General features: G+C 35.5%; 1 protein-coding gene across 2 annotated transcripts in view; it reads left to right on the top strand.

The window, feature by feature from the left end:
- ARHGAP5 (Rho GTPase activating protein 5) overlaps positions 1–23,969 on the top strand; it is a 45,983-nt gene that overhangs the window by 7,346 nt on the left and 14,668 nt on the right. For both annotated transcript variants that reach the window (XM_053979985.1, XM_053979986.1), the window contains exons 3-4: positions 3,334–7,233; positions 16,741–16,888. In XM_053979985.1, coding sequence (XP_053835960.1) covers positions 3,511–7,233; positions 16,741–16,888 — 3,871 coding nt within the window. In that variant the 5' untranslated portion in view covers positions 3,334–3,510. The remainder of the gene's footprint in view (positions 1–3,333; positions 7,234–16,740; positions 16,889–23,969) is intronic.

Below are 23,969 nucleotides of genomic sequence, written 5' to 3'. Positions count from 1 at the left end.
TTGTATTATTTTCAATCCTAAGACTGAAATTAGTTGGGGAACTCAAACAACCCCTCCTTTGAATCTGTAACAAAGGTGGGGGGCAGGGTTAGATGAATCGTAGTGTTTACAATTTGTTATAATTGAATTAGCCAGATTGAACTAAGATAATGGAACTAATTTACAATGAATTTCCAGTGTGCATGCTTTAAAACAGTACAAAACGATAAAGTAAATTTACATTAGTGGTATAGTGAAATGGAAAATCTTCCATTTGGAGAACAATTTAATGATGATTACATATTAAATGTGAAGCCATTATAATGTCAGATTTTTACCAGTTTTATTACTTAATTAACATAGATTTTGTTCTGTGACTTTGTACAATCAGTGCAAAGTAGGAACTGTATTTAAAAAAAAAAAAAAACAAAAACAAACCCACGCTGGTTTTAAATATCTTTAGTGATTCAGCTTCTACTATGGTTTAAATCTTTCATGTCAGAACTTTAATGAGAGACTGATGTGTTTGTTCTCCCTTTGTCAGTGTCCCTTTTCACCTTACTCTTTGTAATTACTTGCTTAAAAATGTATTGATTTAAAAAAAAAATTTGTAGATGGAGGATGAACAATGTTTGCTACTGAGGATGTGGAGTATCTGAAAGTATTGATTGTTTCCTATAAACTAATTGCAAATTGACAGTGTCTTCCTGATAAAATGAAGTAATCATGTGGATGAAGATTTTTATGTTCTAGTTTAGTCCACATGAAGTCTGTATTGTGCAGTGGCAAACAGAAAACATTTTATAGTGAAAGTGCTGACTGAATTTCTCATTCTAACAGTTTGAATGATGCTACTATGATAAGCTTTGCTTTAGAAAGAAAACACTAGGTTTATTTGTAGTAATATAAATACTGCTTGTAAAGGATGTTATTTTTGCTAAGTATTTTTATTTCTGGAGCCATTTTCTGATAGGTCCAAATTCTGTCTTTTAAGAATATAATAAACACAGTGGAAACAGTAAAAAGGAAAATTTAAAATAAGAGTTGTCTTTCTGAATGGGTCTTTGAGTAATCTGATTTAACCAAAAAAGAATTCTAAAATCTGGCATAAAAGTTGCAGTTTTTGAAATATAAAAGTTCTTGAGTATAAAAAAAGGTTGTTCCTCTTAATTTTGTAATGAAATTGCTACTTTCTTTGTAAAAAATGTATTTTCCTTTTCTGTGATTTCCATAACTAACAGCTGGTTTTATGTATGTAGTTTGTATTTTATATTTTAGTTAGTTAATTGTTGCTAACAAGGACAAAGTATATAACACTAAAATTTCAGTATTGACGCTTATTGATACTTTCATTCTGATAAGGGCTATTTATAGGTTTGTTTAAATACATTTGTTTTGTTACTTTGTACTCTACAAATGTAAAAGCAAACATGTTAAGTACAATAGTATCTGCATTTTGTTTATAGTGCCATGTAATATTTGTCTTTTTACCAAGAAAATGAGAAGTATTTTTATCAAAATGTTTACAGAGGACAGAACAGTGTAGGTTGGAAGAGACTTCTGAATGTCATCTTGTCCACCCTCCCTGCTCAAGCAGGGTCACCTAGGGCAAGTTGCCAATATCTGTATTCTGGTGTCTTTTGAATACCTTTAGTGCAGGAGCTTTACAACTTCTCTGGGCAAACCAGGCTGGTGCTCAGTCACTCTCACAATAAAAAAAAAGTGTTTCCTGATGTTCATATGGCATCTTCTGTATTTTAGTCTGTGTCCATTGCCTCCTGTCCTGTTCCTGGGCACCACTGAAAAGAGTTCCTCCAAATATTTGTACACATTGATAAGATCTTCCCTGGGCCTTCTCTTTGCCAGGTTGAACAGACCTAGTTCTCCTAGCCTTTCCTTAAATCAGAGCTGCTGTGGTGCTTTAACCCCTTGCTGCATTCTTCAATAGTTCTTTATCTCTCCTGCGCTGTGGAACTGGACACAGTGCATCAGGTGTGGCCTTACCAGTGCTGCAAAGAGGGGAAGGTTAACCTGCCTTGACCTGCTGGCACTACTTTGTCTAATGCTGCCCAGGGTGCTCTTAGCCTTGTTTGCCACAGGTGCACACTGCTGGGTGGTGTTCATGTCCACTGGGATCCCCAGGTCCCCCTCTGGACAGCTGCTTTTCAGGTGGCTGGCTCCAGCCTATACTGGTACACTGGTATTCCTCCCTGCATGCAGGACTGTATCCTTTGCTCCTCCTAATTTTGTCATCAGCAAACTTGCTGAGGATACATTCTCCCCCATCATACAAGTTATTAATGAAGATACTGAACAGTATTGGACCCAGTACTGGTCTGCAGAGCACATGCTGATTACTGGCCCCCAAGTAGCTTTCATGCCACTTGTCACCATCTGCTGGGACTAGCCATTTGGGTATTCAATTTTTTTCTGTCTTCCTCATAAGGTAATTGATTCAAAACCAGCAAATGCATTTCCATTTGCAGTATGCATGCAAGGAAAGTCTTCTGATTAATAACTGAGAGTTAGTGGCAATTGATATACTTGATGACAGCTTCAATAAAGCCACTGAAACCTTGTAGTAATTCTGTGAAACTGAATGTAAATACAGTAGTTTTTGTTTCCAGTTAATAAGTTTGTTTTTTTCTTAGAGACAGAGGAATGAAACAACATTGTAGTCTTAGAATCTATACATAAGTCTTAGTATTTGTATGATGCTTGTGTTTTTCTGTAGAATTCATGTTTGAAACATTTCCTTAAAAGCACTTTGCTGTTAGTATACAAATCAAGTAGTCTGCTTCTGGAGATAGGTAGTAGCTGAGGCATGTGGCCAACTGCCTGCTTTTACAGCTACTCATTTTGAAATTTTCTTTACTGGAACCTAAGCTCAAACCTACAAATGCACACAAAAGTAATACTATTCTTGCAGATGAGCATGATAATCTGCTGAAAATTTGAGTGTGAATAGAAGTGCATGAATATTGGGTTGGGTTTAGAGTTTTTATGATGTATTTTTGCTTTTTAGTGTCCAGTATTTGTAAGCTAAGGAGGAGAATAATAATTTGGGTTTGGGTCTGGGTTTTCTTTTTTTAAGAAGTATGCTGCTCAGCTATCAAAACAGCTGACAAACTACTATTAAACAGTGCCTAAAATCTGTTTATTTTAAAATCTGTAGTATAAATAGCATTAGCATTACTGAATCATGGATTTATGATCTCACAGTAGTTGTAGAATTTTCATATACACAGAAAATCAGGGTGATCAAGCACAAGTGCTTCTTAAAATCTCTTTTCCCTCATGAATATTACAAAGACATACCTGCAGTCTTGATTTTTTTTTCTCTGTATTTTTTAGGAAGATGATGCTCCTTGTCCAGGTTATCTGAGGTTCTCTTAATTACAAGCTGAAGCAGGAACGACTGAAGGTGACTTCTGGAACCCTGGATATACAATTCAAATTTGTAGGAATCTTTTCCAGAATGAAAACCACATACAGTTACCTTGATAATTGCAAAAGGATGAGAGGAAAGTTATGATGGCAAAAAACAAAGAGCCACGCCCCCCATCTTATGCTGTTAGTGTTGTTGGACTGTCTGGAACTGAAAAGGATAAAGGTAATTGTGGAGTCGGAAAGTCATGTTTGTGCAATAGATTCGTTCGTTCAAAAGCAGATGAATATTATCCTGAGCATACCTCTGTGCTTAGCACAATTGACTTTGGAGGAAGAGTTGTTAACAATGATCACTTTTTGTACTGGGGTGACGTAACACAAAGTGGTGAGGATGGAATTGAGTGCAGAATTCATGTAATTGAGCAGACTGAGTTCATTGACGATCAGACTTTCTTGCCTCATCGGAGTACGAATTTACAACCGTACATAAAACGTGCAGCTGCCTCCAAACTGCAGTCCGCAGAAAAACTAATGTACATTTGCACAGATCAGCTAGGCTTGGAGCAAGACTTTGAGCAAAAACAAATGCCTGAAGGGAAACTAAACATAGATGGGTTTTTATTGTGCATTGATGTAAGCCAAGGATGCAATAGGAAGTTTGATGATCAACTTAAATTTGTGAATAATCTTTATATCCAGCTCTCAAAATCTAAAAAACCTATAATAATAGCGGCAACAAAATGTGATGAATGTGTGGATCATTATTTGCGAGAGGTTCAGGCCTTTGCTTCAAATAAGAAGAACCTTGTGGTCGTGGAAACATCAGCAAGATTCAATGTCAATGTTGAAACATGTTTTACTGCACTGGTACAAATGATGGATAAAACTCGTGGTAAACCTAAAATAATCCCCTATCTGGATGCCTATAAAACTCAAAGACAGTTAGTTGTTACGGCAACAGATAAGTTTGAAAAACTTGTCCAAACTGTGAGAGACTATCATGCAACTTGGAAAACTGTTAGTAACAAACTGAAAAACCACCCTGATTATGAAGAGTACATAAATTTGGAAGGAACAAAAAAGGCCAAAAATACATTTTCAAAACACATAGAGCAACTTAAACAGGAGCATATTAGAAAGAGAAAAGAAGAATACATTAATGCATTGCCAAGAGCTCTTAATACTCTTCTGTCAAATCTTGAGGAGATTGAACTTTTGAGCTGGTCAGAAGCCTTGAAGGTAATGGAGAAAAGGCCTGACTTCCAATCCTGTTTTGTAGTGCTTGAAAAAACACCCTGGGATGAAACTGACCACATAGATAAAGTGAATGACAGAAGGATTCCATTTGACCTTCTCAATACCGTAGAGGCAGAAAAAGTTTATCAAAACCATGTGCAACATCTTATATCCGAAAAAAGGAGAGTTGAAATGAAAGAAAAATTCAAAAAAACTCTTGAGAAAATCCAATTAATTTCACCTGGACAGCCATGGGAAGAAGTTATATGTTTTGTGGTGGAGGACGAAGCATTCAAATACATCACTGATGCAGACAGTAAGGAAGTGTATGCTAGGCATCAGAGGGAGATCGTTGAAAAAGCCAAAGAGGAGTTTCAGGAAATGCTTTTCGAACATTCAGAGTTATTTTATGATCTGGATCTTAATGCAACACCAAGTACAGATAAAATGAGTGAAATTCATGCAGTTCTGAGTGGAGAACCTAGATACAAAGCTTTACAGAAACTTGCACCTGATAGAGAATCTCTTCTGCTCAAACATATAGGATTTGTTTATCACCCAACTAAAGAAACTTGTCTCAGTGGCCAAAACTGCATGGACATAAAAGTAGAAGAGTTGCTTGCCAACAGTCTTCTGCAACAAGACCACGGACGATCAAATTTATACCATGATAGTGCCAACATTGATAAAATCAATCTTTTCATTTTGGGCAAAGATGGCCTTGCACAAGAATTGGCAAATGAAATTAGGACACAATCCACTGATGATGAATATGCATTAGATGGAAAAATATATGAACTAGATCTTAGGCCAGTTGATGCCAAATCCCCTTACTTGCTGACGCAGTTGTGGACCTCAGCCTTCAAACCACATGGTTGTTTCTGTGTGTTTAACTCTATTGAATCACTGACTTTTATTGGGGACTGCATTGCTAAAATAAGGGCTGAAGCATCTCAGATAAGGAGAGACAAGTATATGGCTAATCTTTCATTTACATTAATATTGGCTAACCAGAGGGACAGTGTTAGCAAGAATCTGCCTATTCTGAGACATCAGGGACAGCAATTGGCTAACAAGTTACAGTGTCCTTTTGTAGATGTGCCTGCTGGTACATACCCACGCAAGTTTAATGAGGCCCAAATAAAACAAGCTCTGAGGGGAGTACTGGAAGCAGTTAAACACAATTTTGATGTTGTAAGTCCAGTTCCCACCATTAAAGATCTGTCAGAAGCTGACTTAAGGATTGTCATGTGCGCCATGTGTGGCGATCCGTTCAGTGTGGATCTTATTCTTTCACCTTTCCTCGATTCTCATTCCTGTAGTGCTGCTCAGGCTGGCCAGAATAATTCTTTAATGCTTGATAAAATAATAGGTGAAAAGAGACGTCGAATACAGATAACTATATTATCATATCATTCTTCAATTGGTGTAAGGAAAGATGAACTTGTTCATGGGTATATACTGGTCTATTCTGCAAAGCGAAAGGCATCCATGGGAATGCTTCGGGCATTTCTTTCTGAAGTTCAGGATACGATTCCTGTCCAGCTGGTGGCTGTTACTGATAGCCAAGCAGACTTCTTTGAGAATGAAGCAATCAAGGAACTCATGACTGAAGGAGAACACATAGCAACAGAAATTACTGCTAAGTTTACAGCTTTATATTCATTATCTCAATATCATCGTCAAACTGAGGTTTTCACATTGTTCTTCAGTGATGTATTAGAGAAGAAAAACATGATTGAAAGTTCCTACATGTCAGACAGCACAAGGGAATCAACGCATACAAGTGAAGATGTTTTTCCAAGATCTCCGAGAGGAGGTTCCCTTGACTATAATTACCCAGATTCAGAGGATGATGCTGAAGGGCCACCACCTTACAGTCCAATTGGTGATGATGTAAGGTTACTTCCAGCACCTAGCGATCGTTCAAAGTACCGACTGGATTTGGAAGGAAATGAGTATCCTGTTCACAGTACACCAATCAATTGTCATGACCATGAACGCAACCATAAAGTGCCTCCTCCGATAAAACCGAAACCGCTTGTTCCAAGAACAAACGTGAAAAAACTGGATCCTAACCTCTTGAAAACAATTGAGGCAGGTATTGGCAAAAACCCCAGGAAACAGCCTTCTCGAGTGCCTGCAGCAGCACCAGAAGATATAGACCCATCTGACAACTATGCTGAACCTATTGACACGATTTACAAGCATAAAGGCTTTGCAGATGACATATATGCGGTTCCAGAGGATAGTCAGAATAGAATTATTAAAGTTCGAACCCCAGTTGTTATAAATACCCAAGGTGAAGAAGAAAATGGGTTTTCTGATAGAGTATCCAAAAGTCATGGGGAAAGAAGGCCTTCAAAATACAAGTACAGGTCTAAGACACTGTTCAGCAAAGCCAAGTCTTACTATAGGAGAACAAATTCGGATGCAAGTGATGATGAGGCTTTTACCACCTGTAAAGCTAAAAAAAAAGGAAGGCATCGTGGAAGTGAAGAAGACCCACTTCTTTCCCCTGTTGAAACATGGAAGGGTGGCATAGATAATCCTGCTATTACATCGGACCAAGAAGTGGATGAGAAAAAAACGAAAAAGAAACCCCACAAAGTAAAAGAAGATAAGAAGGTAAGTCAATTAATTTTAAATTTTATTTACAACTTCTGGTGCATTGTAAAATGGGAAGTGACAAGATATGCCAGTTGCACCCTCTTTTGAAACAGGTGCTTTAAAATTTTCAAACTATATTTGTTTGTTTTTTTTTGTCTTAAGTTCCTAGTAAGTTGTTTGAAACTAGCAAACCTTAGGGAATGATATGGTTTGTCTATATTATCAGCTATCAATAAATGTCAGTTATTTTCATCTCTGCTTACATGTAGAGGCTTCCTTCCATTTGAGTAAGGTGATGTGGTTTTTTTAAGGAAAAAGCTGCTTTGTGAGTTCTTCAGTAGAACCGGTTCTTTTCTATCAGTTGTTGCAATTTTTGCTATTGGAATGAGGTTTAGGCCTGGTGAATGAAAGGAGTGATTTCTTTTTAATTCTTAGTGCCTACCTGGAACTCTAGAACAAGTGCATAAAAAGAAAACTTTATATAGTAGTTCTACTGACTGCTGTATTTTCCTTGTGTGGGCAAACACGTAATCAAGTTGAAAGTTGTACTACCTTTATAGTTCTCTATAAAAGCAGAATAAAGGGAACAAAACAGGGAAATGAAGGGAAAATAATAATGTTGCAGTTTATTTGAAAAATGTTTCATCTTCATGCCTGAGAATTACTTATTTTTTTTACTGGCTTTGTGGTGTGGGTTCTAGATGTACATTCTTTATAGTTTAGATTTTATTTTCAGGCCAGCAATCATTGTGTTAGGTATAGTTTTGACATGAAATCAGGAGTGTTCCTGATCAGTTAGATATTTGCTCTCTTGTCTCAAAATAATCTGACCTTTTTAATATTATCTTTTGTAGGATTTTTAAAATGTCACTTTTTTAGCTTAGATCTGATGGTACTTGAATAGCAGAAATAAGTTTTGGTAAAGTAGAGCATAGTTAAATTTAACTAATAGATAAAATTCTTGCTGGTATGCAGCTGTGATTTGAATTACACATGACTTATTTAAAGGCCACTAAATTTTCTCAAGGCTTACTCATATGCATGGGTAATGATGTCTTGTGGGTATAAAATCATATGCTTAAAAATACTTCAAAGTTATTATTTTGGAGAAACTTAGATTTTTAAAAAACCTATAATTTATGTACTTTTCATAGACTCATTGATAATATCCAGAGTTGAAAGGAGCCCATAAAGATCATTGAGTCCAGCTTCTGGACTCCTTTTGTTGAAATAATCTTTCTACATAGAAATCACACTGTAGTTGCCTAATCTTCCTACTGTCACAGCTGTGTTGAGTTGAGAGCAAGTTACTCTGAGTTGAATATATTTATGTGTTAAACTGAGTAGATTACTATAGTGGGGTCTTCTCTTCCTGAAATTGTGTCAGGAAATCTCCCGATGGCTCTAACAAAGCCTCCACTTATGGTTTTGGCCTGTTGAGAAGAAGCCTGAGTTGGAAGTTTCAGGCTGTTTTAATTTTTGTAGTGGATAAGTTTCTTGAAGAGTAGAATTGTTTTAAGTTTTGGTTGGTTGGTGATTTGTTGGTTATGTGAGTGTTTTTTTCTGAGGGAGGGCGCTGTATTTTACTCACAAGTAGCAAAGCTGCTGCTATTAAATTAGTAAAAACTTTTAATAATAGTGGAAATTATTGTAATTGAGAAAATAAATTTAACTTGATGGCTCAAATGTTTGCAAGTTTTCAAAGTATCTTGAGTGCTCAGTGCTTTTGATAAGTAGTGGCTTCTCTGTGTGTTGACTTGAATGAAGTTAAGTAATAGTAGTTCCAGTTCAAGTGAGTCATTCTAGTTCATTTTTTGTTTCTTTTGGTTTTTTTACAGTTAATTTTATTTCAGAAGAGATGCAGTTTTTTAAATTTTGGAACTTTTTCTGCATGTTTTCCTATGTTGTTTTGGATGAGCAGCTAGTGGTCTTTTATTACAGAAATGCAAAAATTATTCAAATTATATGATCTTTGTTACTTGGTCCATGCGAGAGATGTTAGTGCACCACTATTTACAGACTGCTTCCTGGGTTTTTTTGAGAATTGTGACCCCTTGAATGTGAAAGAGGTAAATAGAACTTGTGTACTTTTTTCTGGCTATTTCTTAAAACTCTTACTGATACTTTTTCTGAATTGTTCAGCTCTATATAAAGGGAAAATAGGATACATGTGTAACTATTCTTGCTTCAATTACAGTGATTCTGAAATACAGAAATCTTATGAACAAAATGAATTTGTTTGGAGAAACTTCAATTTTAAAGTCTGAACTCCTAATTGTCTTTTTCCAAGACTGTTTTTTTTTTTTTTTAAGGCCCAAATAGGATGTAAGATTCTTGATACTCCTTGCATTTTTGTTGGTTTGAGATGTGGTGTGTCTGGGCGAGTTTCTTGTAAGGTGTTGCAGGAGAGAAATGACTGTGATGAAGGATGCTCATTCTGTCCTGATCCTTTCAGGTCCAGTGTCCCAGCTCAGGATAAAATCACATTAAAAAAAATGCTCTAGGGCAGATATAGCGAGGCAGAGAATAGATATTAAGTGATTGTAGGGTTCAGGTAAAAAAACTGAAGGGAAAAAGGCAAGAGTTGGGTGTGTAGGAAGAAGGAAGCAAGATTTGACAGACAGTAGAGTAGGCTTACATATGTGTTAAATTGGCTAATACATATGTATCAAACTTTAAAAATCTATTGTGGACACATGTTATTAAAGGCAGAAGTAAATACTCAGAATTGTGCTACTTGTTGCTATTTGGAAGTGTAAATGAAAATATTTTACTGTGGAAAGTATAGCAATGACACACCTGTGGCGAGCAGGTAGCATTACTTGCAAGGTCATGTAATGTTTCTTATTGCCAAAAGAAACAATTTAAAACTTAGACCAGTTAAGCAAGTGTGCTTTGGTGTGAATTATTTGCCCATTATTTTTGTCCATAACCCTGTGCTAGTGTTCTTAGATCTTGTTGCAGTATACTGGTAGTCAGAACTGGAAGAGCATCATCCTTAAGCTCTTCTTTCAATTATCACAGAAATAATTCCTCTGAAGACTTTTATGTCCTTATTCTTACTACTCTGAAAAACTCATCCAGAGCTTCTATTTCCTCTGTATTGGTGAAGAATCTTCCAATTCCTAGGTGCAATTCCTAGTTTTCACCCTTCCTTATTGTATCCTTTCTCCCGAAATGCTTCTTTTTCTGGCCAGTCACCTCCTAACTGGGGAAGAGAAAATGGCTACTTCTTGGCCTGAGTTCTAGAAGATTTAAAAAAAAAAAAAAAATTGGAATTTTCCTCTGAACCTGTTTTTGAATGAGGATGACTGACACTGTGCATAGTATTGCAAGGAATGTCCTAACAGTGCATCATGTAATCTTAATGTTTGCTGATATCTACTAGAAATTAGTACCCAACACAATTGTGTGATTGCATCCAACCTTTGCTTAGCTGCAGTTGCCGTCACTTTAGGTACCTTTGGCCTGCTCTTGTCCTTGATAATTTCCAGGTAATGACTCCATACTGCACAGTACAGGTGGTTTATTGTACATTCACACACGTATAGTACCTGTACATTACAGCACATAAGTGTTATTAGTTGTACATTCCAGTGCAGGATTTTTCCATTACTCTACGACTTTGTCCTTTTTGTTTCTGAATATCATATTTTTTCTGTTCCTCCAGTTGTTGCTGTAGTTTCCTATATGCCATCACCAGGTGCCTTATAAAGTCTAGATTGGTAAAACCAACAGATGGTGGTTTTTTCTGTCTTTGTCTCTAGAAAAGAAAAAGTGGAAAAAGCTGAATCAGTATAATAAAATTTGTGATACACCCACCTTTATCCTATTTTATTTTATTAACACATGTCTAAATGTTCTGAGAAAATTTGTGATATGACCTTGCATGTGCTGTTAACAAGTGAACCTTTGAACTTTTTCTGGTGGGGATAAATATGAAGAGCAGTAAGGAGGAGGAGGAGAAAGCAAGCAGACTGGCTTGAATCACAGGACTTTTTAGCCAGGTTCATGTGTAGTTGTGTGTACACTCTAAGCTTGAAATACTTCAAGTGCATGTTGTTCAGTATTTGAAGTGCATGTTGTGTGCTAATATTTGTTAAACTAGTGGCTTTTTTTTCTTCACTTACAGAACTTCTTCTGTAAAGTTTCTCCTAGGAAAAAAACACCTTTTCCTTTCTGCTGTTAAACAAAATAGCAAAAAAAAAGGATTTTGCAGTGTGAATTCTCCCCTATATTGGCATGCTTTCTATGTTTGATTATTTATTTCCTTCATGATGTTCACAAACTTACAAGGAGCTAAGCACACCCTAAAATGTTAAAATGCAGCTTTGCCTCAGCTGTTTCTTTGCCAAGTTAGTCCTCTCCAGCTGAGATGTATGCTCATTCATCTCTGTGTCTTTATCAAAAACTGGAAGTGGGAATTACAATTAGATGCTTGTCTCAATTAGAATTTTTAACGGTCTAGTGTAGTTAAGGTCTAGTGTAAACATTATTGGTGTTGGTACACATGAAAAGCAGCAGGCTTGCCAGCTGTATCATAAATGATTTTTGTTTTCAGTTTAACTTAATGAGTTTGGAAATACAAAACAACAGAAACTGCAGAAAATTTCAGGTCAGGAAAGGGCATGAAGATTCCTAGAGGAAATCCTCTTCTTTCCTGCTGAAGGAAGCCTTCTAATATCTTAGATAGGATGAACTGCTTCAATAACCTTAAAAGAGGCAACTGATGCATTTTATGCATTAATATAAAGCCCAAACCACAGTAGTCCTTGGCTTTCCATTGTTTCACTGTGTAAACAAGCCCAATGTAAATATTTTTAAAAACTTCTTTGTCAATTAATATTGAAGAATTACTATTATTGTTATTATTATCATGAAACAATAGCAAGTTATTTTTGACCCTTGTCATAATTCAGTAATTCCCTCTTCAGGAGGAAGCCTGCCTATGTGGAAACTGTAGCTATTCCATATAGTGACAATTAATAACCTTATTATTTGGTTTTACAATGGAATTGATGAGTATTAAAACTTTACCAACCTACTTTAGAGTTCTTTGTGAACACTTTGAGTTATGATCAGTGTCTGATTTAGGCTGTATTTTTTTCATCTCTTAGAGAGTATAATTGTTTAGGTTTTTATTCTCCACAACATATCAAGAACAGCAAATATCCTGAATGAATTTTTGTAACTGGAAAGACAAAGCCTTACCTTGAATTTTTAAGTACTTCTGAAAACAAATCCTAACTAGAGAGAGCTTGTAAACAGTATAGTAAATTAACTGTTTAGTGATAATTCTTTGGCATGCCATTGTTGAAATCTAAAAAAATTTCACTATTTAGGTTCTTTGGCCAATGGTCAATAGTTTGAGTGTTCAAGGTCTGATTTTTTTTTTTTTGTATGAATGGAGTTTCCATCTGTATTGCTAAATTAAATCTGAGAAACAATGTTTTAAAACATTCTGCCTTGTAACCCTGTTTGCAGACAACACTCATTGCTTCCAAAGAAGTTTTTGAATTACTTGTTTCCATTTTCCTTTATACCAAGATGATTGTAAGATGCTTTTTACTTTAAATTAATCTGAAGACTTTTCTCAATATTTTAGCAAGAAAAATCCACTAGCATCTTGATGAATTCTCACATATTTTACTCTGGCTTTTTAGAGCGCGAAGCAGTGCATTTGTCATCTATTTTTCTGTGCTTAAATTTGCTTTCTGCCATTATAATTTCAAAACTGTATAAAATTTTGTGTTAAAACTATTATGGAAATAGTGTGAGGAACCACAGAACCCATGTATGTTGATCTCAGTTTTAGTACGACTGTGGTAGACGTGAGCAATGGGAGATCAACTTAAATTTTTATTCATCTGTTCTTGCGTAAATTCAGTGGTTAATTTAGTAAAATACTGTCTACTTCAGACTGGAATGTGCAGTGACATTTTTTTTCTCCTGAGGAATACAGGAGATATCAGAATCTGTACTTTCAGGTTTTGTCTGTTCAAATTTAACATTCTTAATATGCATATTTAGAGCCATATGCCTTCTTAAGCCTTTAAACTGGAATTCTAAAATGGCAGAAGTCATGAAGGGAAGGAAGAGCATGTTAGGGACAATGATCTGCATTATTCATATATCATACAGTTTTTGGAGAGCTAGATATGAATTAGAGATTACAAATACTTTTTTGAAGCCTATAAAATGAATGCTGTTCACAGTGTGTGGTTTTATGAAGTATTTTACTAGTCCTGAAAATACTGACTTTGCCCTCCATGACCCTAGGCCCGACTTCAGATGAAGCAGGCAGAAAATTTCCTTTGCATCAAAAGTAGTAGTGAAGTCTTTTAGAGGTAGAGAAGTGGCTGAATTTCTTCTTTAATAAATAAATAATTAATGGTAGTTCTGATGGGGTGGGAATGAAAAAAAAAAAAAAAAGCCTGTCTTGAACAGAAGGCTTGCTAAAGTAAGCAGCCCATCCATAAAGGAGCTTGATAGGATTTTGGCAATTTTTAGTTTCTAGATTATTTTTAAAAGTTTGTATTTAAGTGCATTATACTCTCAAGACTCTCATCTGGCTGAAGTCTTAGCCTAGTTTCTCTCTAGATAAGTGCTGCTTAGCTGGTTCCCTAGTACTTGTAGTCAAGAGGGTTAAACTTGAGTATTTACATCTGAATTTTTAAATGTTCTTTGTAATAGTATTTCTGGTTTTGAAATCAAGATTTGCATTGCCATGCTAGAGTATATGTTTTTGTGTTTACCTTGTCTTATGTTAAGAGGACTTCAGCTAATCTTTTGCAACATGTATTTTGGTGATTGTAGTACTGCAAAATAAAGCAATATTGCAAGTAAATGCAATGCAAGGCAAGTTCAGAATGAGTTAAAATGCTTTCCTGCCAAAATATATAAGGATCAGTCGGAGGTTTGGCTTTAACCTCTTTTACGCTATGAAGAGCAGTTGTCTTTGGCAAGAAGTAAGTGATGAAACCCATGCTGAAAGCTCAACATAAGTGCAGCAATCAATTATACAAAGCCCCACAGATCTCTAGGAAAACTAAGGATTTCAACTTTATAGTCTTGGGCTTGTATTTTAATTGCTAACATAAAAACAGTGGTATGGGAACAATGAGCTTTTTGCTAGGCTTAAGTAACAAAACTTTTGTGCTGGTTCTTGTCTTCCTTAACTTGGTGCCTATTTAGTCCATTTTTATGATGATGTAGGAGAAGCATACAAAATTGATTTTGGCTGTTCCTAGGTTGGTACTTGATGCATGCAGTATGACGTGACTGCTGCATTGTGGGGCGTAGGTGTACTGGGGAGAATGATTGAACTAAAAATACCCGGGGCAAAATCATAATCTCTCTGCCAAAATCTAGGAATTTTAAAATGGTGCTGTTTAACTAAATGAATAATTTAATGTTTAACAGTTTCTGTTTATTGTTTCATTAGAGATCTTTTAAAAGTTAATTTTACACAGAAAAAATTATGATAGTCGTTGTCTTGACTAGCAAATCTAAAAGTTCCATTTTATGTCTGAAGGATCAGAAAAAATGCTGTTTTCTCAGAGTGGGGAACAGGGATTAAAGAAAAGCTTTCACGGAGTCTTACTTTATTAGAAATAAGACCCATATTTTTTTCCCCGAAATCAGTTGGTCTTTTGGCAAAATCAGGTCTTTTGCACAGAACACTTTTTTGTTCAGAACAAGTTCTCCACTTAAGAAATCTAGACTTCAGGAAAGTATGAAAGTCTAAAATCAGGAAATAGCATGTTGTTTTTTATTAAAGCCTCAAAATTTTATTTTTAATTTACGGAAGTATTTTTTGTAAAGATCATGTAGATAGTGTTTGTGGGAGATTTGATTTATGCTGTCAGTGGAGAGTTTATGCACTCATACCCTACAAGAAAGGAAAATAATGAGAGAGGTATTTAAATAAACATTGTACAGGAGAGATACAAAATTCGTAATGATACATAATGAGAAATAGCTGATAAACTTACTGTTGTAACTGCCTTGTGAAATTGTAGTTTAATGTTTATGGAATAGTCTTGCAATAGTCATCTCTTCTACTCCGCCTTTAGACCAGCTTGCAAAGGATTGGGGGTTGGGGCTTTCTCTTTCCCTTTTCTCTTTATTCTTTCATTCTTTATGCTTCATTAAGTTCTTTAGAAAAAAAAAATCTCACTTTCCAAATTGGGGATTAAACTGTTTTCAGGTAAAGAGTTCATCTAAGGAACCCTTCTGCATTTCTGTGTGCATAATAACAAATCTGATATGGCAGTCCCTTGCAGCCTGTCTTCTAAAAGCAGAACAATTATTAGAGCATTCTTTACCCTAATTTTGTAGCTGTGTCTGATATTTCATACTATTTCCAGGTATTCTACACAGATAATTTTTGTAATTTTCATAAAATTTCTGTAGAGTCCTTGTTTATTACTTCTTTTACCCGACTGCTTTCCAAGAGCACAGATCCTTTTTCTGTCTTATTGATCTTAAATATACAGTCTTCAGTATATCTTGCTTCATTTATTCTGCGATGGTGGAGATGTGCCCTGAACATCTTGGGAAAAAAATATTTTCATTCTTCTTCCTTTCTTTACTGGCTTAATACATGTATCTAAAATGATCTTTCATTTAACATTTGGCAAAGATGTTTTCACTGAGTTTTATACATTGTTTAGCTTCAGCTCGGCCCTTTCAGCTGTTGCTCATCTGAACTGGATGCTGCCTAAGTAAATACTTTAGATGTAATTTATATTTTCATCAGTATTCAGAGATGAATTATGGTATCTGATACAATAAAATTCTTCTAATCATCCAAGGCTGATTTATCAGTTCCACTGATAAAAGTTGTTCTCAGTGGAAAAAAAAATAAAACCAGGAAAATTCCATATCAAACTCACCATCTTAGATTTGGTTGTATGCAAACCTTGTTTTGGCTAATATCCTGTGCCTGTAACAAAGCATTCATGCTTAGTATGAGTGCCTGCAACTTTAACTTCAAGACTTGATTGCTTGTTAGTCATTCTCCATCATCATGCCTCTTGTATAGTTGCAAAATAAAGATTATTTAGTATCTTTAAGTATATGCAGAAGACACCAATTTTGTTTTGGTGATACGAAACCAGAGTTTTATCCTGACAATTTCTAAGGAGGTGTAGTTCAGATATAGTTGGTGTGAGCAGTGCTGAAAGACTCTAAACAAGTCACAGCACTCTAAACAAGTGGTGTCTTTACTTCTGTTCCTGTGGTCTTTCAGTTACTGATATATTGGTTAATCCTGTTCCTAATGTAATACAACAAGGATCAAAACTTATAGAAGTTGAGTGTTTTTTATCTAATGTATAATTACTTTATAGTCAAGTACTTCGTTATTTTAAAAATACATTTAATTTTTATTCATTGGGTTTGCTTTAGAGGAATTTTAATGTCTGATAGATGTATCATATGGTTGTGTTTACTGAATGATTAAAATATGAGTTGGTTAAAATGTTGCTTGAATATTACTTAAATAACTCTGTTTTGTTGTAGCCGAAAAAGAAAACTAAGACATTCAATCCTCCAATCCGTAGAAACTGGGAAAGTAATTACTTTGGGATGCCCCTACAGGATTTGGTTACACCTGAGAAACCAATACCTCTGTTTGTTGAAAAATGTGTGCAATTCATTGAAGATACAGGTAAGATAGGAGGACTGTTAGAGGAAAGACTTTCCCATTTTGCATAATGAATAATACCTCTCATTTTCTGTTTTAAAGTACTTTTAGAATTTTATCCTAGAAATAAATAATTGTGGGCTAGGCACATTTAAAAAGTAGAAAGTGTTTTCTAAATTTTATGCTTAATATGTGATGATGGTTTTTTGACTTTATTTATACAAATACTTAATTACCTTTTGACAATTGTCTGAGGTTTAACATGTTCCCTGTAATTAAAAAAAATTACATCACTTTCTAGTGCCAAATGACTTTTAACCCAATGGCAGTCCAGTCTTACATGTCTCACTGTTGCTGCTGTGTTCTATTTCATGTATTTAAAAGCTCTGAAATCCACCTTTTCCAGTTATAGAAAACAGGTGCTTGAAATGGCTTCTGACTTGGTATGATTAGTCTGCTTGCTTTCTTGATTTTGAAGGTAAAGCTAATTTTGCATTTTAACTTGTTGCTGAGACAGAAACACTTATTTTCTAAATACTGTGTAATTCTCCATGAAAAATGCTAATCTACTGAAGATGTAATATCCCAGTTTAATGTAAAATATTAACATATATATGTGTTTACACTAAAGTGAAATTTCACAGTATGGTTTTCTCTTTCTCCTTTCTCCCTGGCTTTCTGGTTGTGTGTTTGTCCCTGCTTTCAGCCTATTTACTGTGTGACCATGAGGCAAGTAGGACGATTTTGCTGGTCAAACAGAAGACTACAGTTAGGAGTGGGGATTTGTTGGAGGTTTGGGAGTGATCTGTGGTTGGGTTTTGTTTGGGGTTTTTGGGGGATTTTTTTTTTTTTGTTTTAAAGATTGTGAGCCCAAGTTTTCAGCTAGTGTGTGGATCCTGCTTGATCTGAAGTTTTATAAATGCTGTATTGCTGTATTTGAAGTGAGAGTGTGACTGAACTGAAGCATGTGCAGGACCGTCTTTCGATGTGTGTCTGCAAAGGGAATATTGTTTAGTGCAAAGTATAATAGCATCTTTTTTCTGAATTTGCTTAGCTCTCTAATACACTTTTGGCTGTTAAATGAGAGTAGCAGTTTTAGCAAGAATAAAACTAAAGGGTTTTCTTTCTTATAGTAAAATTCAGTTTTGCTGCCATCTGTAAGAATAGTGTTTCCAAAATAACTACCACAGGTGGTAAGCCTCATAGCTGTTTTTGAAGACTTACATGTTGCATTATTGCAATAAAGAAATTAGGTGAAACCTCAGGCACTGATCTTTTGGAGTCAGAGATACTAGTACAGATCTGTCTTTAACCTTTACTTTCTATGGATTAAAGGTAAGAGCTGTATTCTCTGCCCTCTTGCTTTTGCTTTGTCCACCTCACCCAGTTAAAAATGGGAAAGGAGGAAGAAGGGCAAGGAGTAATAGAGTGGTGTAGGCAGTTTAATAAATATATGTTGTGTTTGCTGTTTTCTGTAACAAAAAAAACCCCAACCCAAAACAAACCAGCATCATTTATAGCTGAGTCACTGTCACTGGTGTTCTTTAAAAGTAGCTACATACAGCTACTATGCATAGCTATATAAAACAGATATTGACTGGTATTGAAGACCAGTTTCAAGAGTTTGTAGAATCTAGCAATAACTTAATTTGAGCAAGTTCCACTTTTTAAGAATAATTTCAAACAACGAATTTATAAGTCCAGTTCTGGAAGTTTTATTTGCTTAAAAGTATTGTTATCGTTGTGGTGAACTTTCAAGAAAAGTGTTTCTCCCAAAGGATTTTCACTAGCTTGTGGGGTGCGAGAGAGAACTATAATAGTGTGGGAACATTGCTTGTTGTCTTTTTTCCTCGTAATCGTCAAACTATGCAGCCAGCCAAAAGGTTTTGCATTTCTGTTCTCTTCTCATGACATCTCTCGGGAAAATAAGATGTTGGGTGAAGCTGCTATGTCTTCAAAATGTAGGGTCACCTCAAAAGGGGTGACTCAGAAGGCACAACTTTTCTGTTAGGTAACTATATGTTAGTTCATCCTGGAATGCTACTGAACACCTGGAGAATTTTAATTCTGGCCATGAATGTAAGCTGGACAAACATTGTGCCATCTGTATGGTTCGTGACTGTGAAGACACCAATTGTCTTCCTAGTTTTGTTAAGCACTTAGAACAAAACCTCTGCTTTTGATCTGTATTACAGTTTTCTTTCTGCTACTCTGGATTCTATCTAAGTAGCTTTGGTGTTGTTTTCAGCTTCCATACTTGGCTGTGGGAGTTTTTTTTCTGGTGTGTATTATATTTATGTTGAATTAATATGCTGTAGGTATTTGAGTTTCAAGCAGGGTTCTGATAGAATGTATTTGTTGCCTTAGAGAAAAGAATGTTCACTTGCATTACTTTCAAATCCTGTACTGAGATAGACTCACATCATTGACTTTGGGACTGAGAAAATTCCACAAACACAGTTTTGGAGATTATCAGTCTGCACAGGGCAAGTCAGGACCTTTTGGCTCCAGGCTGGAGTTCAGAATGGTACCATTCCTGTATGATAAAGCTGCTTGGCCCTGGGGAGTCATTCAGTACTCATCTGTCTCATAACAAGTCAGTCTGTGGCAGTTTGAACTGCATTGAATACCAGTGTTTATTATCATTGTCTTCTTAATCAAGAAGTGCAATCTTTTCCAACTCAGCTAATCTGTATATTTCTCTTACAGAGCATATAATTGTTTAGTGTTTCCTCTTCAGGTACTTTCATGGTGTTCAGCTCCCTTCTATGTAATTTGGATTGTGGCTGAATTTGTGATTATTCTCGATTTGAAGGACTAATCTTAATTTTTAATGTTTTATTTTTCTGTCTCATGAAATTATATAAGGCAATGCTTTGTACTATCTCATCTAAATTTTGACTGAGGCTAGAAAGTACACAATGTGAAAAACAGTTTTCTCTATTTCAGATGCCTAGATGAAAATAGTACCTTAAAGTGTCTTTGAAGTTTCTTGCTCCACCATAAACCTTAAAGAATTGAGCACATGCAGAAAATACCATCAGATTTTTGTTTTGCCATAATGTTCTGGAATATCCTCACCAAAAAAAAAAAAAAAAAAAAAAAAAAAAAAAAAAAAAAAAAGTGTGTATCAGTAGAAGAGGGACAGTTTGGAAAAACTAAAGTAAATTCAGGAGCTTAAATTTCTAGCCTTTTATAAATCAGCAGATTTTTTTTCTTCTGTAGAAGCCATATTGTTCCTGTCAAGGTAAAGGGTGATCTGGTAAAGATAAGAGATCCTAGTCTGTGCCTATAGGTGAAGGTTATTGTCTCTGTGTTCCTCTTCAGTATTTTTCAGCAAAAAGCTTTATTCTAAACTGGTTTAGCTTTATGGAGCCAACCACTTAGTTCTTGAAACAGAGCTTGAATCCCCTTGTAATTTTTTTTATAGTATTGGAAGCAGAAACTGGGGGTCAATTAACTCAGGTTAATTGACCTGAGTAGATCTTAAGCTGGGAAGCTGTAAATGTGTTGGAACCTCCATTTCACAGCTGCCTGCACTGTCACTGGTACTGAGAGTACGAAGCAGCAATAGCACATAATACTTAGTTTTGTTGGAATCTATTGATTAAAAACAAATCACAATACCATGTAAGAACATCTTAAATTCTATACTACTGTCACTTCTGGATAAGAAAGGAGGAAACATTTGCTAAATATTGTAAACAAGCTTTGCTTCTGTGTTTCTACATTGTCCATGATTATAGGAAAGCCTTTTTTCCATCCAAGCCTTTGATTTTTGAATTCATTGTAATTATAGCAGGATGAGTAATATTTTGGTTGGTTGTCAGAGCTCTTTCTTGGTTCACTGAACAAGATGATCAAAAGATTTTTTTTCCTTTCAGGTAAGTAACTTGCCAATGGTGAATTACCAAGTTTTCCACTAAACATCTTGGTATAAATATATAATATTTTCAAAAAATCTGATTTTTGGTAAAGGTATTGTGGTCCTATCTGTAACCTTTTACAGACTATATGAGTACTTTCCTGTCACTAGTGACATGTATGATATTTGTGTGCTTTTACCTCTGTCGCATCCTTTGCAAATCAGTTTGTAACTTGCCCATGAGGGCAGCTATTTCAGTTGACTGTCAGTGGTAGCTAGTTTTGTTTATGGGCTTCCAAAAGAGTATTTTGCTGATACAGTTGTTCTGGTCTGTTTTTTGCTTTCTCCTGATGGACTGAAGAGAACTTAATTTTGTTGCATCATTTGAAATGAACTTCTAAAGTGTATTGGTTTTTTTGCAAACTAGGTTTATGAAAATGTATTTAGCAGGGAAACTAGAGTTTTGTTTTTTAAGAAAATTGTAGGGGTTGTTTTTGTATACTAGTAATGGTGCTATGCTAAGATATGCTAAAAAAAAGATTACCTGCTATTTTTGAATAAGAAAATTCAATGTAGACCATTACCTTTTTAGTACAACTCATTTTTTTTAAATACAGGGAGCAGAATTGAGATACTTTTTGAAGTATGCTATGAATTGCTTGAGTTCTGTGTTTCTATAAGAGTTATCATAGTTACCATGGAGAGAATAAGGTAGATATTCAGTACTCTGACAGAGAGGAACAGATTTCTGAAGGTTAATTTAATGTCTTCAAAAAAATATTGATATGGTTTGAATTTTGTATTGCAGTATAATGGAAGAATATTTATTGAATGTCCAACTGTGTGAAAAGTGTACATATTTATACCAACTTTGTAGCTTGAGTGTTTTGTTGGTAATGTTTTTATGCTGTTACACACACCTCAGATTTAGTGATGAATTGTTCTATGGACTATGTGTGTAGTAGTCAACACCTATTGTTGTTGATTTTTAAGTTTTCTCAAACTTAAAATAATGCAGGCAAGATGACTTGTGCTGATACTATTAGCATATCAGGGTTTTTTTAATATTTTAGTAATTTTTTGCATTTTGGGTTTACTTTTTGTATTCCTTCATGCATTGGTGAAAAGTTTGGTATAGATTACATTTCATTCTGTTTTACCAAGGAAGGAGACATCAAATTAACATTACAAATACTAGCAGTTTTGCTGTTGAGTACATATAGTTCTTGATGATATTCAACTTTAATATCAGTATTTTAATGGCTTTTTTCCCTCTGAGCTTTCAAATGTTTAAATTTTTTTTTAGAATATTGCTATCCATATACTTCATTGACCAAATTATAAATTTTAGATTCCATACTTCATAGAAAACTGATAACATTAATAGAGTGTTAATTGTACATTAAATAATTTAGCAAAGAGAAGCTTATTATAATAATTTGTGTTTTAATAGTTTAGTTTCTCAGTTTGTGAGACAAGGAATGGAATAAAGACCGAGGAAGGAATTTGACAGAGCTAAATGTCGCTATCTCTCATGATTCCTATGGAGAGCTGTAAGAGAAATTAAAAATTGTGTACTTGGTATATGTACAATAATTACTGACTTTGATATTGAGACCATTTTTGTAATGCTGGGAAATTTACAGTTTTGGAGGTAATTCAAGTAAAAGAATATTGCCTTCTTTGGATTTCCTTCAAACCTAGCTTACACCATGATCTTTTCTGCTAAATCTGCTGTGAGGCTAGATTTTTACTCTGACAGTAGAGATAAGGCAAAGTTTGTCTCCAGAGAATGAGGTTTGGTAGAAATTGGCAAAGAAAATGAGTAAGCAGTGATAAAAAAGTCAGGTACGTCATTGAAATATATTCCTAGTGGCTTGAAAATCCAGAAATTCAAGATTGATTACCTCCCCTTTTATTTGAGGGGCTTGGAAGAGCTGGAGGGTTTTAGAAACCTGTTGTGTTGGACAAAGAAAACAGAACCAGACACCTCCTTGGCCTGGTGTATGAGTTTCTGTCACTTTTCATTTTGGGCACTTGTCAGATGCCTCTGAATCAGTAGAGTTCACTGTTCTGAAAAGCTGTATCAGCAAAAATGGTAAAAGTCCTGCTGTGTAGTATTACAGCTGATAAGTTAAGAGTCAAATACATGCCAAAACAAGTGCAAGGCAGGGAGCAGGAGCAAGGGAAGGACAGAAGCAGTGATTGGTGAGGTCGAGAGTGAGACCATTGTTTTCAGTCACATTGTTTAGTTGACTCAACTGCCCATGAAGCTTTATGTTTACCAAAAAACGCACACAGGCAGTGACTCTGTTACTCGTGATTCTGGTTTGAATAGCTCTACAACACATTTTGTACCCTCATCTAGTTAGTGAGTGATTCCAGAGTGGCTGATGTGGTTAATGTATTTAAGACCAGGGCTTCTGCTGAAGGGAACATAGACAAGCTGGAGGAATGGGATAGTAGGAACCAGAAGGAATTCAGCGAGGACAAATGCCAGGCCATTCAGCTAGAATTGCAAGGACTAATCCACTGCAGTAGTACATGCTGAGCACTTGACTGGGTCCATATCAGTGCTAATGAAAAGGATCTTGTGGTCCCGGTGGAGAATAGGCTTATCATGCCTTCTGTATTGGATTTTCCCAGTAGAAGGGGCAGGCACTACGGCAGCAGAAGTGGTTACTGATTTTTGCTCTACACTCATTAGACATCATCTGAAATACTGCAAGAAACATGTTGACAAACTTGAGTCCAGCAGAAGAGGGTCAGGGCCTGGAGTTCTAATATGTGGGTTTATTCAGCTTGGAGAGAAAGACGCTGAGGAGGTACCCTGAAGAGGCTTCCCATACCTATGAGGAGATTACTGATAAGGTGCAGCCAGGCTAAAGTACTGAAGTACAATGCCATTAACATAGGAGGCTCTGATTAGAAAGAAAGGGAATACTTTTGCTCTGAAGGTTATTAAAACACTGGCTCAGGTTATCCAGAGAGATTGTGGGGTAAATTGGAGATATTAAAAGGAAGTTTAGATGAGCATCCAAATCTGATTTCAGTGTTGACTGTTACTTGAGCAGAAGGTTGCACTAGATGATCTCCTGAGAATTCCTTCTGTGATCACTTCAAAATTGGCATAGAATAGGTTTCAGTAGTTAGGAGACTGTACACCAGTCTGTGTTTATAACTTTGGAATTAATCAACAGAGAGGAAACAAACTCAAGAGGGTAAAACAGTCATCATCAT

Source organism: Vidua macroura, chromosome 6 (genome assembly GCF_024509145.1).
Source record: "Vidua macroura isolate BioBank_ID:100142 chromosome 6, ASM2450914v1, whole genome shotgun sequence".
Lineage (NCBI taxonomy): Eukaryota > Metazoa > Chordata > Aves > Passeriformes > Viduidae > Vidua > Vidua macroura.
Note: the sequence above shows the minus strand (reverse complement) of the source record. Positions and strands in the feature narration are given on the sequence as shown.